Consider the following 17,914-nt stretch of genomic DNA (forward strand, 5'->3'; position numbering starts at 1 on the left):
ACCAGCCAATCAGCTCCTAACTGTTAATTTACATATGAGAGCTGATTGGCTGGTGTGTTTATCACCTTGCATTTATCACTGGTTTATCACTTCCTTATGCCTTCTCCAGGTTAATACATCTGCCCCAATGATCCCTATGCATTTTCAAATTAGGAATTAGATGTATTAACCTGGAGAAGGCATAAGGAAATGATAAACCAGTTATAAAACAGTGTTAACTGCAAGGTGATAATGCACCAGTCAATGAGCTCCTGTTAATTTACATATGGGAGCTGATTGGCTGGAGTGTTTATCGCCTTGCATTTATCACTGGTTTATCACTTCCTTATGTCTTCTCCAGGTTAATACATATGGCCCTAGATTTCTTGTGGCCACTAATATAGTACCACCTGTAGAACACATTACATAAGCAAGTACTGGAAGTTTCAGTGTTGTTTCTTCAACAAGAAGATCTTACTAATTCCTTTGGGGCTCATTTACATTTGGCCGTAATTCATTTTTATGACACGTCTCTCAGATGTAGCAGTACACATCCGCGCTTATAGGTGCTACTTTCACAATCTCCCTAAAAGGCTTCTGCAAAAGCAGGCAGGTATGATGTGTGCTTGTTTGCAGAGCATACAGTATCTTACACCATTGTGCATGCTCCCAGACTGAGCAAGTACAGGTGATTCAGTCGTAAGAATCATATCTACACTTACAATGCGATGTAATGGGTCGTCCTCGCATAGGCAAAGTCTAGTGGGGGCATTTCAACACAACTGCAGGAGGCTATGAAGAGCTGGATGTAAACCTAGTTTTCTACGTTTCCATATGTATTTTTGGAGGGTTCACTATGATATGCCGGCGGTCGGGCTCCCGGCGACCAGCATACCGGCGCCGGGAGCCCGACCGCCGGCTTACCGACAGTGTGGCGAGCGCAAATGAGCCCCTTGCGGGCTCGCTGCGCTCACCACGCTACAGGCACGGTGGCGCGCTATGCGCGCCACACTATTTTATTCTCCCTCCAGGGGGGTCGTGGACCCCCACGAGGGAGAATAAGTGTCGGTATGCCGGCTGTCGGAATCTCGGCGCCGGTATACTGTGCGCCGGGATCCCGTCAGTCGGCATACAGAAGACCACCCATTTTTGGCACCTAGTACAGGGCTGGGGCAAGTGTACACTGATGATGTATGGCCATATTTTGCCTGGAATAGTGCTGCAGTTTTAATTTTTCTGCGTAAATAGGCATAGTAGTGATGGCTTGCTTAGTAAATTATCCCCAAGTTTGAATCAGGATCAGTGTGCAGCTTTAGCATTGAGGCACTTATTCTATACCAGTGATGTACAATTACACTGTGGTGGCCAAATGGATCACTAGCATTAAAAAGGACACAAATAACTTTTAATCTTAAATTAAAACAATACATTTAGGATCAGATTCAATTAGCTGCAACACCGTATGTTAAGCCTCAGAGGGTGCTCCATTCTCCATGTGGGGCTTAAAGCACAGGGTAACCCATAGAGTCAGGCACTTAACAGCGAATGTATGTGGTAACATGCAGTACCCTTTGGTTTACCGCACAAGGAAAATGCAGAACAATGTCATTTAGTTTAACTCCCGGAGCTTTATCCGCATGGTTACCACCGCAGACAATGGAATCTGTCCCTCAATCACAGATAGACACACCTATTCAGCTACAAAAAAATAACTATAAACAAGTGTTACATGCTATACAAAAGGGTATATTCCATTGAAGTCGGATCCTTTCTGACCAGCATTGCCGGAAAGGATCCGACAAGCCCTATTCAATGAACGGCCAAATCCGACAGGATTTGGGCGCTCATGACACTATGCCTCCCAGATGTGCCTGTCACTCACAGCTGCAGCCACCAGAGGCCGGGCAGTACAGTTGCAGCTCTTACCTAGCAGAGCTGCGGTGCAGCGGGCGCTCTCTCTGCTCCGTGCTAGTCTGTGCGCGGCGCCCCCAGCTCCCTGTGCTGATGTCCGCAGAGACGAGCTGTGTGAGTGCCAGACAGTGGGACCTGGTTTACCCCGGGGTGCTGCGCTGGCTTGTTGGTGCTGTGCGGTGAGGTCCTGTCAAGGGGCAAACTCGTGCTAGTGCCAACACCGGGGAAACCCGTAAGCTTTATGGTCTTTGCCTCCCGTACCACAGCAGCACCCATCCAGCCTCTGTACACAGCAGCAGCGACAGGTTTGGCCCGGTCTCGACAATGGCAAGCCGACTTTTTTTAAAGTCGGATTGACATTGTCAGAAACGGGGCTAAAACCCTTTTGTGCTTCCGACAATACATGCGGATCGGCAGCTGAAGCCACCGAACCACGTGTATTCCGACAGCTTTCAGACAAGTTGGGAATTCTCGACTTGTCGGAAAAAACGGCCCCCTATTGAATAGGTTGGAACCCCTTCCGACCTAAACCTGTCGGAAGCTGCCGACTTTCCGACAAGATTGTAGCTTCCGACATTTCTTGAATACATCCCATAGGAGCAAAAGGCAGCAGTTGAAGCCTGGGACCTGCATGTGGCCCTTGGGGGCCTCTTGTTGCCCATCACGTTCAGTCAATGAACCAGTTTTGACAGCCCCAAACAAGTAAAGGCATGGTAAGGTTTCAGCTCAGGTGCTACTGCTCCTTACAAATGCCAATAACGGTTAGTTCTCCAGAGAAAAGTTCATAGACTACACTGCATACTGAGGGAGAGATGCAGTAGGTTTACTGTTAAAATGATTTTGACTAGAACACCAGCTTTTAAATGTGCGCCAATACAAAGAAAAACAGCTTCCAGTAGCTGCAGTGCTGGCATCCCAATAACAGAGACAGTTTCCACATAACAGAACACCAGTCACTCTGATGTTAATCCGCTGTATTATCAAACCGACTCTAGTTGACAGAAATTACATGTTACAGCTCATTTAGTAACTTTGTTCATATATTTATTGTAAACTGCATGTGTACACAACAGTCACTTAGCCGGCCCATGCCACGGGATTATTGTTGTTCACTGTATTTATTTGGAGACATACCAAAATGACAAGATTGGGAGGTATCATTTCCACCTGAAATATAGTTTCATGGATTTAGATAATGGGTCCTGCGTGTAGGATCATGCAGCCTTTCTACTCTGGTAAATGGAATAAAGAATGCAGATAAGCAAAATGCTAGTGAAGGTTACAAGATCTGAAGACATGGTAATTTGGCTGACTGTGCGGAATATTTCTGTGTGTAGACAGTTCACATTTCATTGACCTTTGGCAGCATGGAAATAAACTGCTGAATATATATTTCTTCTCCATACGTACCTGGACATCTATATAGCTTCCGGGCCTGCGCAATATCTCCTTTACTCAGTCGTGTGCGCTGACCAATAGGAGGCCGCAAACCGTTTTCATCACGGGATGGAAGAATTGTATCCAAAAACATACCCCTAAAATATGACACACATACAGAAAGGATCATCAGTTCTATTACACATTTGTTCTAGCATTTGTCACATTAAATAAAAACTGTAGCAGAGGATCAAATGCTGTAAGGAAGGAATAAGTCAGTTTGATGTGTCGCCGCAATGTCCGACTGCACATGTCCCCATAAATGACAGCAGCTTATCTGCTTGCGCACTTCTATTGAGTGCAAGCGAATATTAGCTATGTTTGCGGGTCACAAAATGCCTTCACCAAAACATTATGGAGGCACTACATTGAATCCCCCCCTAAGTGTGTTTAGAAACACAGAGCTCCTTAACGGTTTGTTCTTCTAATACACAAATGAACACTTATTGAACTTACCAATGCAGCCCCTTGAAGTGTTTGACATTTGCCTCAAGTACTGATATGATCCTATAACCTACGTACAAAAGGCAACCACTTGGAATAGTCTGAAGTTCCTAGGGATCTGAATAGTGGTTGAGCTCAGAAAAAGGTGCCTACATGTAAGAACATTGAAAAATGCTTATAATAGAGCACTTGTACTTATGGGGAAAAAGATTAATGAGTCAACATACAAACAAGCATGTAAAGGTTGATGACCAGAGAGCAAACAATGGGGCATATTTAACAATAAGTGATATTCCTGTTAGCACATTCAGCAGCCCACACTCTAAAGGGGAAGGGGGGGGGGGGGGGGGGGGGGGGTACACACAAAGAGATCCGTGCTTAGAAATTAAGCACAGATTTCTCTCCCACAGCTATCGCCATTTCTAGATTGTGCCCGCATGCAGGCACAATCTAGTCAGGTTGCTCACTTCAGTGCTGTGTGAAGTGAGCACCCCCCTCCGCTCAGCACACATTGTGCTGTGTGCTGAGCAGTCTGTGATAGGTCGCTCAGCACACATCTCTGGGTGTGTACCCCCCCTTAATTGATACCATTACTAAAGGGCCATATTCACGGGCCGATTTGGGGAGAGATGTGTGCTGAGCGGTTTGCTCAGCACACACCTTTCCCCCCGCTCAGCACAGCGCGATGTGTGCTGAGCGTGCGGGGGAGGGCGCGGGGGGTGCTCATTTCACCAAGTGGGTGAAGTGAGCGACCCGCTAGATTGGCCTGCATGCAGGCCCATCTAACACCAGCGATAGCGATGCGCGGGGCTGCGCATCGCTATGAGTCAGATTGCTTAGATTTTAAGCAGCGATCACTCCGTAAGTGCCCCCCTTAAGAGTTAGCACATTTCCTTCACACATTCATCTTACTATATTTTCATTAAGTCAATGGTTCCTAAACTTTCTTGAATAACACCCTAGAGTATCAGTATTTTCTTTTTTCATTGCACCATTAGGTCAAAAGTTTGTTAATGAGAAATTCAGTATTAAGTCAAGTAAACTGTGCTCAGCGGTCACCTTAGTGATGTGGTGTTGGTCAGGACTGTGCTCGTGTTTGGCCACATATTTTATATGTAACTGACAGCTACCTGTTCTACTTTTGTCTATCACATTGTCCCTACATAATTTTATTCGGACCAAGACCACCAAGTGCCAAGATACTGACAAACATGTAAATTGAACAATTAAAGCTACTTTCAGCGATCGGAAATCCAGGCAAACATCCTTCTGTATTTTGAGTCAGCCACATCTAGGTGACTGTACCACCCCCAGTAATCATCACTATTATCTGTATTTGCACTGCCTCTATTCTTATCGCAGGCAATCTGACTTCGGGAAAGGGCAGCTAAGTCGGCACAGCAGGGAACAGTGCGGGGGAGCGTGACGCATCATAGGGGGGCAGGGGCGCGACAAGTCAAAGGAGGCTGTACCGGGGGTGTGGGTTCTCTGATTGCATCATGGTGTGGCCATGTCCCCGCTATACAATGCTGAATTTTACAGTCTTGGCACAGCAGGGTGTGTGGCTACAATGACGCGATTCTGCGTGAATTGCGTCATCATCCGGCTTAGTGGAGGGGTAGCGGCCGGCTCTGAGAGACTTGCCCGCTTCTCCATGTGACCAGGAAGGCTACCCGATTTTCGGTAGTCTCTCTGTCGTTCCGGGAGAGTATGCAAGTATGACATGCACACATACACAGTATTGCTTTATATTTTGTCACGGTTTAAAAAGGCTTACACAGCTATATACTGGATGTCAGATTTGTTAGGGGAAATTCAGCCATATCATAAATTAACAGATACTTTATCCCGGTTCTGGTATGAATGGTCGACCACCATGTTAAGGTCGACATTAGGTCGACCACTTTTGGTTGACATCGAGATGGTCGACATGGACTAATAGACACATGAAAATAGTCGACACATGAAAAGGTTGACATGGTTTTTTTTTTTAAACTGTTTTTGGTGTCATTATTTCCGTAACATGACCAGGAACCCCAATTAGTGTACCGCATCCCCTCACTTCGCATCCACTCGCTGCGCTCAGCACAGGTTACCGTTCCCAATCGTAGTCCACGTGGATGGTAAAGTATGAAAAAGTTAAAAATCAAATTTAAAAAAAAAAAAGCCAAGTTGATCTTTTCATGTGTCGACCTGTCCCGTGTCCCCCATTTTCATGTGTCGACCATGTCCATGTCGACCAATAGTGGTCGACCTAATGACTGTCGACTTTAACATGGATACCCTTTATCCCTGCCCTCTTAATATTATGTACTGACCTAGGAACAAAGTTATAAGCTGTAGCAGCTATTTATGAACTTATATCTGGTCTATGTTTATTTTCTCTTTACACTTCCCAGCAGTGACTGAGTATTTAAGTACATCTTCATAACATTTTCTACTGATGTTTTTCCTCTGAGAAATGGAAGTGCAAGGACTTACATCTCAGCATTTAATATAAATTACTCCATAATGCATTACATAATGTTAAGCAGATGCCAAGTCTCACTGATGACTTCGAAGTTAAACCTAAATCAAAAATATACAAAGTGGATTTACTGTATGTATGTGATAAAACTCATTCTACAGCGTTTTGCACACTAACACAGCTTTGCCAGTAACTGCAAATCAGCATTAAAAAATAATCTTGGGCTATAAAACGTCAAGATTTCTGTTTAAAAACATGCTTACTTTCGGACACACTGCACTTCCTTTTACATGTTGGATCTTACAGTATTATAGCAGAATGTACGTTGTTCCCTCTACTGTTAGTAAAGTAAATGCCTTTGCCTGTATATAAATTAAAGAGAAGAAAAAAAAACATTTAGTTTTTCTAAATTACCAGATGTTGCCTGTTTTTCTGGCTGCTTACAGACAAACTACATAGCACTGACTTAGGCTGGGTACACACTTAGCTATGTGCACCCAATATACAGTATGGTCCGATCGGACAATATATCGTTCACATCGTCCGGTGTGTATTCACTATATCGTTAACAATGCACGCTCCCACAGGTGGTTAACGATGTACAATATATTTAAGTTTTCACGTTGAGATCTAAAGATAGTGTGCAAGACGGCATGCACCTGGATGTGGGTGCATGCAGTCACTGACAAGAATCAAATGAAATCGTTCAGTGTTAATTAACGATATCGTTTGCGGGGGCTGATCTTGCACGATGTTACATCAGATGTGTGTACCCAGCCTTAGACCCAAGTTGGGTTGTGGTCATGTGAGTTTTCCTATGTTGAATTACGGAGTCATCATTTTCTTTTTGATGGTCCTATATTCATTTTTATACATTCCGATATCACTTGAATGATATGCCAGAAAAACTACACTCATTTCTACACCCTGCTTTTTAAATTCTCATTATGGAAGCGATGTATCAAGCCTTGGAGAGAGATAATGTGGAAAAGTTGCCCAAACCAACCAGCTCAAATCACCTTTGCTTCGTTATAATAGCATATTAAGTCCAATGCAATGACTCTGCTGTAATACTATGTTGGTGGCTTGTATTGGTGACATGCTTGACAAAGGTCCGGAGGGACCGAAACGTTGCTGTTGATCTATATGCAATTATAACGAAGCCTTGCATTTGTACTTCTGTGAGTATGATATATTAAATCTTCTTCAAGCATATTTCTATGGACTGGAGAGTGCCTGCTTATTGGAATCTATGTACATCAGAATTGCCCGTGTAGGGGATTATTTGTGTAGAGCACCCCAAAGATGGACTTTTTGATGAGAGTGCCGGACTTCCCCATTGGATATATACATACACAACTGATTACGTACTGCGGTGCCTTCCGTAGATCCCGGGTGTGATCTCATGCATGTAGCAGCAAGCAGCAGCACTCCACAGTCTGGAGTAGTTGAAAAAAGTTTTACTTTATTTGGACCATAATAAAGTAAAACTTTTTCAAACTACTTCAGACTGTGGAGTGTCGCTGCTTGCTGATTATATTATATATATATATATACATATATATGTACATACACATATATATATATATATATATATATATACACACACACACACACACACACACACATAATTAAAAGTTCTGGCTTGACCCAAATTGGTTTAACAGTTTCAACAAATCTAGAATACAGTAGTAGAAACAATTGCCGTTGACATAAACCAGTGGTTCTCATGCTGAACCCTTCAAGTTTTCCCAACAGGTCATGTACTGAGGATTCTTTCTATGGAGTCAGGTTGGAAAAATATTGACCTAGCAAAATATGTCAACTTAAAGAAATCCACCAAACATAACCTGTCAGTGGTACTTGAGAACCCCTGTCTTAAAGTATTATTTGCTTGAAGTTTCATCATAGCTATTCTTGCATTATTTCTTGGTGTAAAGCATGAGGAAGATCTATTACAAATGTCAGTTATACATTAGTGTCCACATACACCTACCCTCATTGTGCCAAATACCTTTATTTAGCGGACCATGAACTTTGCGACACAGCCACGCCAAAACACTAATCCTAAGTACCTAGCACTCTAGACATGAGCTAAATCGCAAAATTGTAGAAAAAGTTGCAAACATGAAGAAAAAATACACAATATAGGGTAAAAAGGCAGGAGGCCACATGAATGATCCTGCGCTGTGCATCGCTATGTCTTATCTTCAACTTTATACCAATTCTTTAACCACAAAAAAACCTAATCCTAAGAATTTTGTACACTGTATGCAAACTAAAAAAAAAATAATGAGAAAAAAGTGCAGAGAACGGGAATCATGCCACCATATGACGCAAAAAGCATTGGTGTATGAGGGCAAAGGACAAGAAAAATTATCTATCTCAATAGGTCCAAATGAGAAAGAAAAAAAAAAAAAAGATATATCAGGCAGTGATTGTTCAGTCAGAGGTGGAAAGTTCCTGTTCATGCATATATAAAAGGCAGAAAATTCTGTCCCAAATGGGAATATACTGTACATCAGGGCTGGCCAAACCAGTCCTCGAGATCTACCAACAGTACACATTTTCCAGACCACCTAGCTGGTGCACAGGTGTAGTCATTACTAATTAAGATGCGCTGCATTCATTCCTAACTGACAATTCTACAGATCTCCAGGAGGCCTGGAAAACATGAACTGTTGGGTAGATCTCGAGGACCGGTTTGGCCAGCCCTGCTGTACATTATGATCAAAGAACCTAGCACAAATAATGTACTGTAGCTGAGCTGTGCGGCTATAAGCAACATTATTTGGGAAATTTATACCCCCATGAAAGATGCAAACCAATTCCATCCTCATCCGGATACCCAAAAGTGTTGACCAAACCTGTAACAACTTCCTAGGACATTGGGAGTCATTCTGAGTTGATCGTAGCTGTGCTAAATTTAGCACAGCTACGATCATCTTCCCAGACATGCGTGGGGATGGGGCAAGCACAGGGCTAGCTCGCCCCGCATGTCTGTCCAGAACCCCCCACCCACACACACACACACACACACAAGTACAAAGCATCGCTTTGTACTTGTTGAGTAACTCCCGGCCAGCGCAGCTCCTGCGGCTAACCGGGAGTTGTTCGTTGCTGCCCCTGGTCGCAGCGGCTGCGTGTAATGTCACGCAGCCGCTGCGGCCCGCCCCCCGCGCAGTCAGGCCACGCCTGCGTTAGCTGGACCATGCCCCCTCCCGCCCAGCGACCGCCTCTACCTGTCAATCAGGCAGAGGCGATCGCTAGGGAACGATGGCCTTCAGCCGTCTAGCATGCGCCGGTGCACTGTGAGGCACCAGCGCATGCGCAGTTCCGACCCGATCGCTGCGATAAACTGCAGAGAACTATCGGGTCGGAATGAACCCGATAATCAGAAGTTGCATCAGAATCCAAGGGTTGGAGGATCAGTATAGGCCCTGGACAGCACGGATGGTTAGCATTACTGCCTCACAGCACTGAGGTCATGAGTTAAATTCCCACCACGGCCCTAACTGTGTGGAGTTTGTATATTCTCCCCGTGCTTGCGTGCGTTTCCTCCGGGTACTCCAGTTTCCTCTTACAATCCAAAAATATACTGGTAGGTTAATTGGCTCCCAAAAAAATTAACCCTAGTGTGAATGTGTGTGCATGTACATGTGGTAAGGAATTAAGGGGTATATGCAATTCACGGCGAATTATCGCCATTTTTTAATTCGTTACAATTCGACAGGTGAATTCTGGCAGGTGGCTGCCGGAATTCACCATATTCAATGAAAAACGGATTCGACATTCCAGCGGGCGAAAAACGGCCGATTTGCCGGGAATTAAAAAAACGGGTAAAAACGGGAAAAACCTGGAAAAAAATGGCGTGGGGTCCCCCCTCCAAAGCATAACCAGCCTCGGGCTCTTCGAGCTGGTCCTGGTTCTAAAAATGCGGGGACAAAATTGACATGGGATCCTCCGTATTTTTAAAACCAGCACCGGGCTCTGCGCCTGATGCTGGTGCAAAAAATACGGGGGACAAAACGAGTAGGGGTCACCCGTATTTTTTACACCAGCATCGGGCTCCACTAGCTGGACAGATAATGCCACAGCCGGGGGTCACTTTTATACAGTGCCCTGCGGCCGTGTCATTAAATATCCAACTAGTCACCCCTGGCCGGGGTACCCTGGGGGAGTGTGGACCCCTTCAATCAAGGGCCCCCCCCCCCAGCCACCCAAGGGCCAGGGGTGAAGCCCGAGGCTGTCCCCCCCATCCAAAGGCTGCGGATGGGAGGCTGATAGCCTTGAGTAAAATGACAGAATATTGTTTTTTCCAGTAGTACTACAAGTCCCAGCAAGCCTCCCCCGCAAGCTGGTACTTGGAGAACCACAAGTACCAGCATGCGGAAGAAAAACGGGCCCGCTGGTACCTGTAGTACTACTGGATAAAAAATACCCAAATAAAAACAGGACACACACACCGTGACAAGTACAACTTTATTACACACTGCCGACACACACATACTTACCTATGTTGACACGCCGACTGCCACAGTCTCCGACGATCCGAGGGTACCTGTTAAAAAATTATACTCACCTTCCAGCGTCCAGAGATAAATCCACGTCCAGAGTATAATCCACGTACTTGTTAAAAAAACAAACCGCATACCCGACCATATGCCGGACTGAAAGGGGTCCCATATTGACACATGAGACCCCTTTCCCCGAATGTGCCGGGACCCCACGTGACTCCTGTCACTGAGGTCCCTTCAGCCAATCAGGAAGCGCTACTACGTGGCGCTCACCTGATTGGCTGTGCGCTGTCTGTGCTGTGACAGCGCATCGCACAGCTCTCTCCATTATTTCAATGGTGGGAACTTTGCAGTCAGCGGGGGGGTTACCAGCGGTCAGCCGCTAACCGGCGGGTGACCCCACCGCTAACCGCAAGGTTCCCACCATTGAATATAATGGAGAGGCTTTGCGATGCGCTGTCTGAGCTCAGACGCGCAGAGCCAATCAGCAGAGTGCAAGGACGTTGCACTCGCTGATTGGCTGAAGAGACCTTTCAGTGACAGCTGTCACGTAGAGGTCTCTGCATTCGGGGAAAGGGGTCTCATGTGTCAACATGGGACCCCTTTCAGTCCGCTGGCACGGGTTTTTGCATTTTATTTTGCCAAGTACCTGGATTATACTCTGGACGTGGATTTATCTCTGGACGCTGGAAGGCGAGTATAATTTTTCTCTGACGTCCTAGTGGATGCTGGGAACTCCGTAAGGACCATGGGGAATAGCGGCTCCGCAGGAGACTGGGCACAACTAAAAGAAAGCTTTTAGACTACCTGGTGTGCACTGGCTCCTCCCACTATGACCCTCCTCCAAGCCTCAGTTAGATTTCTGTGCCCGGTCGAGCTGGATGCACACTAGGGGCTCTCCTGAGCTCCTAGAAAGAAAGTTTATTTTAGGTTTTTTATTTTACAGTGAGACCTGCTGGCAACAGGCTCACTGCATCGAGGGACTAAGGGGAGAAGAAGCGAACCTACCTGCTTGCAGCTAGCTTGGGCTTCTTAGGCTACTGGACACCATTAGCTCCAGAGGGATCGACCGCATGGAACTGGCCTTGGTGTTCGTTCCCGGAGCCGCGCCGCCGTCCCCCTTACAGAGCCAGAAGCAAGAAGAGGTCGGGAAAATTGGCGGCAGAAGACATCAGTCTTCACCAAGGTAGCGCACAGCACTGCAGCTGTGCGCCATTGCTCCTCATACACACCTCACACTCCGGTCACTGAGGGTGCAGGGCGCTGGGGGGGGGGGGGGGGGGGCGCCCTGAGCAGCAATAAAAACACCTTGGCTGGCAAATATATCACAATATATAGCCCCAGAGGCTATATATGTGATAAATACCCCTGCCAGAATCCATAAAAAAGCGGGAGAAAAGTCAGCGAAAAAGGGGCGGAGCTATCTCCCTCAGCACACTGGCGCCATTTTCTCTTCACAGTGCAGCTGGAAGACAGCTCCCCAGGCTCTCCCCTGTAGTTTGCAGGCTCAAAGGGTTAAAAAGAGAGGGGGGGCACTAAATTTAGGCGCAATATTGTATATACAAGCAGCTATTGGGAAAAATTCACTCAATATAGTGTTAATCCCTAAATTATATAGCGCTCTGGTGTGTGCTGGCATACTCTCTCTCTGTCTCCCCAAAGGGCTGTGTGGGGTCCTGTCCTCAGTCAGAGCATTCCCTGTGTGTGTGCGGTGTGTCGGTACGGCTGTGTCGACACGTTTGATGAGGAGGCTTATGTGGTGGCAGAGCAGATGCCGATAAATGTGATGTCGCCCCCTGTGGGGCCGACACCAGTGTGGATGGATAGGTGGAAGGTATAAACCGACAGTGTCAACTTCCTTACATAAAAGGCTGGATGACGTAACAGCTGTGGGACAGCCGGCTTCTCAGCCGCGCCTGCCCAGGCGTCTCAAAGGCCATCAGGGGCTCAAAAACGCCTGCTCCCTCAGATGGCAGACACAGATGTCAACACGGAGTCTGACTCCAGTGTCGACGAGGTTGAGACATATACACAATCCACTAGGAACATCCGTTACATGATCCCGGCAATAAAAAATGTGTTACACATTTCTGACATTAACCCAAGTACCACTAAAAAAGGGTTTTATGTGTGGGGAGAAAAAGCAGGCAGTGTTTTGTTCCCCCATCAAAGGAGTGAATGAAGTGTGAAAAAGCGTGGGTTCCCCCGATTGGAAACTGGTAATTTCTAAAAAGTTACTGATGGCGTACCCTTTCCCGCCAGAGGATAAGTTACGCTGGGAGATATCCCCTAGGGTGGATAAGGCGCTCACACGTTCGTCAAAAAAGGTGTCACTGCCGTCTTAGGATACGGCCACTTTGAAGGTACCTGCTGATAAAAAGCAGGAGGCTATCCTGAAGTCTGTATTTACACACTCAGGTACTAGACTGAGACCTGCAGATAGTGCTGCTGCAGCGTGGTCTGTGACCCTGTCAAACAGGGATACTATTTTGCGAACATAAGAGCATATTAAAGACGTCATCTTATATATGAGGGATGCACAGAGGGATATTTTGCCGGCTGGCATCCAGAATTAATGCAATGTCCATTCTGTCAGGAGGGTATTAGAGACCCGACACTGGACAGGTGATGCTGACTTTAAAAGGCACATAGAGCCTTATAAGGGTGAGGAATTGTTTGGGGATGGTCTCTGGGACCTCGTATCCACAGCAACAGCTGGGAAGAAAATTTTTTACCTCAGGTTTCCTCACAGCCTAAGAAAGCACTGTATTATCAGGTACAGTCCTTTCGGCTTCAGAAAAGCAAGCGGGTCAAAGGCGCTTCCTTTCTGCACAGAGACGAGGGAAGAGGGAAAAAGCTGCACCAGTCAGCCAGTTCCCAGAATCAAAATTCTTCCCCCGCTTCCTCTGAGTCCACCGCATGACGTGGGGGCTCCACAGGCGTAGCCAGTTACGGTGGGGGGCCGCCTCAAAAATTTCAGCGATCAGTGGGCTCGCTCACAGGTGGATCCCTGGATCCTTCAAGTAGTATCTCAGGGGTACAAGCTGGAATTCGAGGCGTCTCCCCCCCGCCGTTTCCTCAAATCTGCCTTGCCGACAACTCCCTCAGGCAGGGAGGCTGTGCTAGAGGCAATTCACAAGCTGTATTCCCAGCAGGTGATAGTCAAGGTGCCCATACTTCAACAAGGACGGGGTTACTATTCCACACTGTTTGTGGTACCGAAACCGGACGGTTCAGTGAAACCCATGTTAAATTTGAAATCCTTGAACACATACATAAAAAAATTCAAGTTCAAGATGGAATCGCTCAGGGCGGTTATTGCAAGCCTGGAGGAGGGGGATTACATGGTATCCCTGGACATCAAGGATGCTTACCTACATGTCCCCATTTACCATCCTCACCAGGAGTACCTCAGATTTGTGGTACAGGATTGCCATTACCAATTCCAAACACTGCCGTTTGGACTGTCCACGGCACCGAGGGTCTTTACCAAGGTAATGGCAGAAATGATGATACTCCTTCGAAAGAAGGGAGTTTTAATTATCCCGTACTTGGGCAATCTCTTTATAAAGGCGAGGTCCAAGGAGCAGTTGTTGGTCGGAGTAGCACTATCTCGGGAAGTGCTACAACAGCACGGATGGATTCTATACATTCCAAAGTCACAGCTGGTTCCTACCACACGCCTACTGTTCCTGGGGATGGTTCTGGACACATAACAGAAAAAAGTATTTCTCCCGCAGGAGAAAGCCAAGGAGCTGTCATCTCTAGTCAGAGACCTCCTGAAACCAAAACAGGTATCGGTGCATCACTGCACACGAGTCCTGGGAAAAATGATAGCTTCTTACGAAGCAGAATTCCATTCGGCAGGTTCCATGCAAGAACCTTTCAGTGGGACCTATTGGACAAGTGGTCGGGATCGCATCTTCAGATGCATCGGCTGATAACCCTGTCTCCAAGGACCAGGGTATATCCACTGTGGTGGCTGCAGAGTGCTCATCTTCAAGAGGGCCGCAGATTCGGCATACAGGACTGGGTCCTGGTAACCACGGATGCCAGCCTTCGAGGCTGGGGGGCAGTCACACAGGGAAGAAATTTCCAAGGACTTTGGTCAAGTCAGGAGTCGTCCCTACACATAAATATTCTGGAACTGAGGGCCATTTACAATGCCCTAAGTCTGGCAAGGCCTCTGCTTCAAAACCAGCCGGTACTGATCCAATCAGACAACATCACGGCAGTCGCCCATGTAAACCGACAGGGCGGCACAAGAAGCAGGATGGCGATGGCAGAAGCCACAAGGATTCTCCGATGGGCGGAAAATCACGTCTTAGCACTGTCAGCAGTGTTCATTCCGGGAGTGGTCAACTGGGAAGCAGACTTCCTCAGCAGACACGACCTACACCCGGGAGAGTGGGGACTTCATCCAGAAGTCTTCCAACTGTTGGTAAACTGTTGGGAAAGGCCACAGGTGGACATGATGGCGTCCCGCCTAAACAAAAAACCAGATATTGCGCCAGGTCAAGGGACCCTCAGGCGATAGCTGTGGACGCTCTAGTGACACCGTGGGTGTACCAGTCGGTTTATGTATTCCCTCCTCTGCCTCTCATACCAAAGGTACTGAGAATAATAAGACGACGAGGAGTAAGAACGATACTCGTGGTTCCGGATGGGCCAAGAAGAGCTTGGTACCCAGAACTTCAAGAAATGATATCAGAGGACCCATGGCCTCTACCGCTCAGACAGGATCTGCTACAGCAGGGGCCCTGTCTGTTCCAAGACTTACCGTGGCTGCGTTTGACGGCATGGCGGTTGAATTCCGGATCCTAAAGGAAAAGGGCATTCCGGAGGAAGTCATTCCTACGCTGATAAAAGCCAGGAAAGAAGTAACCGCAAACCATTATCACCGTATTTGGCGAAAATATGTTGCGTGGTGTGAGGCCAGGAAGGCCCCAACAGAGGAATTTCAGCTGGGTCGTTTTCTGTACTTCCTACAGTCAGGAGTGACTATGGGCCTAAACTTGGGTTCCATTAAGGTCCAGATTTCGGCTCTGTCGATTTTCTTCCAGAAAGAACTGGCTTCACTGCCTGGAGTTCAGACATTTGTAAAGGGAGTGCTACATATTCAGCCCCCTTTTGTGCCTCCTGTGGCACCTTGGGATCTCAACGTGGTGTTGAGTTTCCTAAAATCAGATTGGTTTGAGCCACTTAAAACTGTGGATTTGAAATATCTCACGTGGAAAGTGGTCATGTTATTGGCCTTGGCTTCGGCCAGGCGTGTGTCAGAATTGGCAGCTTTGTCATGTAAAGGCCCTTATCTGATTTTCCATATGGATAGGGCAGAATTGAGGACTCGTCCCCAGTTTCTCCCTAAGGTGGTATCAGCTTTTCACTTGAACCAACCTATTGTAGTGCCTGCGGCTACTAGGGACTTGGAAGATTCCAAGTTACTGGACGTAGTCAGGGCCTTAAAACTTTATATTTCCAGGACGGCTGGAGTCAGGAAAATTGACTCGCTTTTTATCCTGTAGGCACCCAACAAAATAGGTGCTCCTGCTTCTAAGCAGACTATTGCTCGCTGAATTTGTAGCACAATTCAGCTGGAGCATTCTGCGGATGGATTGCCGCATCCTAAATCAGTAAAAGCCCATTCCACGAGGAAAGTGGGCTCATCTTGGGCGGCTGCCCGAGGGGTCTCGGCTTTACAACTTTGCCGAGCTGCAACTTGGTCAGGGGCAAACACGTTTGCAAAATTCTACAAATTTGATACCCTGGCTGAGGAGGACCTTGAGTTCTCTCATTCGGTGCTGCAGAGTCATCCGCACTCTCCCGCCCGTTTGGGAGCTTTGGTATAATCCCCATGGTCCTTACGGAGTTCCCAGCATCCACTAGGACGTCAGAGAAAATAAGATTTTACTCACCGGTAAATCTATTTCTCGTAGTCCGTAGTGGATGCTGGGCGCCCATCCCAAGTGCGGATTGTCTGCAATACTTGTATGTAGTTATTGCCTAACTAAGGGTTATTGTTGAGCCATCTGTTGAGAGGCTCAGTTATATTTCATACTGTTAACTGGGTATAGTATCACAAGTTATACGGTGTGATTGGTGTGGCTGGTATGAGTCTTACCCGGGATTCAAAATCCTTCCTTATTGTGTCAGCTCTTCCGAGCACAGTATCCTAACTGAGGCTTGGAGGAGGGTCATAGTGGGAGGAGCCAGTGCACACCAGGTAGTCTAAAAGCTTTCTTTTAGTTGTGCCCAGTCTCCTGCGTAGCCGCTATTCCCCATGGTCCTTACGGAGTTCCCAGCATCCACTACGGACTACGAGAAATAGATTTACCGGTGAGTAAAATCTTATTTTTCACAGGTACCCTCGGATCGTCGGAGACTGTGGCAGTCGGCGTGTCAACATAGGTAAGTATGTGTGTGTCGGCAGTATGTAATAAAGTTGTACTTGTCACGGTGTGTGTGTCCTGTTTTTATTTGGGTATTTTTTTTCCAGTTGTACTACAGGTACCAGCGGGCCAGTTTTTCTCCTGCATGCTGGTACTTGTGGTTCTCCAAGTACCAGCTTGCGGGGGAGGCTTGCTGGGACTTGTAGTACTACTGGAAAAAACAATATTCAGACATTTTTCTCAAGGCTATCAGCCTCCCATCTGCAGCCCTTGGATGGGGGGGGACAGCCTCGGGCTTCACCCCTGGCCCTTGGGTGGCTGGGGGGGGGGACCCTTGATTGAAGGGGTCCCCACTCCCCCAGGGTACCCCAGCCAGGGGTGACTAGTTGGATATTTAATGACACGGCCGCAGGGCACTGTATAAAAGTGACCCCCGGCTGTGGCATTATCTGTCCAGCTAGTGGAGCCCGATGCTGGTGTAAAAAATACGGGTGACCCCTACTCGTTTTGTCCCCCGTATTTTTTGCACCAGCATCAGGCGCAGAGCCCGGTGCTGGTTTTAAAAATACGGGGGATCCTCTGTCAAATTTTTCCCCGCATTTTTAGAACCAGGACCAGCTCGAAGAGCCCGAGGCTGGTTATGCTTTGGAGGGGGGACCCCACGCCATTTTTTCCCCTTGATTTTACCGTTCCAGCTATAAAAAAAAAAATATATATATATTTTCAAAAATATATAAATAATACTTGTGCCTCCAAAAAAGACAAACCAA

General features: G+C 46.9%; 1 protein-coding gene across 2 annotated transcripts in view; it reads right to left on the reverse strand.

Moving 5' to 3' along the window:
• Nucleotides 1-17,914, reverse strand: part of TLL1 (tolloid like 1) — a 440,554-nt gene that overhangs the window by 100,511 nt on the left and 322,129 nt on the right. For both annotated transcript variants that reach the window (XM_063920427.1, XM_063920428.1), the window contains exon 9: nt 3,301-3,425. In XM_063920427.1, the coding sequence (XP_063776497.1) occupies nt 3,301-3,425 (125 nt within the window). The remainder of the gene's footprint in view (nt 1-3,300; nt 3,426-17,914) is intronic.

This window comes from Pseudophryne corroboree, chromosome 1, assembly GCF_028390025.1.
Source record: "Pseudophryne corroboree isolate aPseCor3 chromosome 1, aPseCor3.hap2, whole genome shotgun sequence".
NCBI lineage: Eukaryota > Metazoa > Chordata > Amphibia > Anura > Myobatrachidae > Pseudophryne > Pseudophryne corroboree.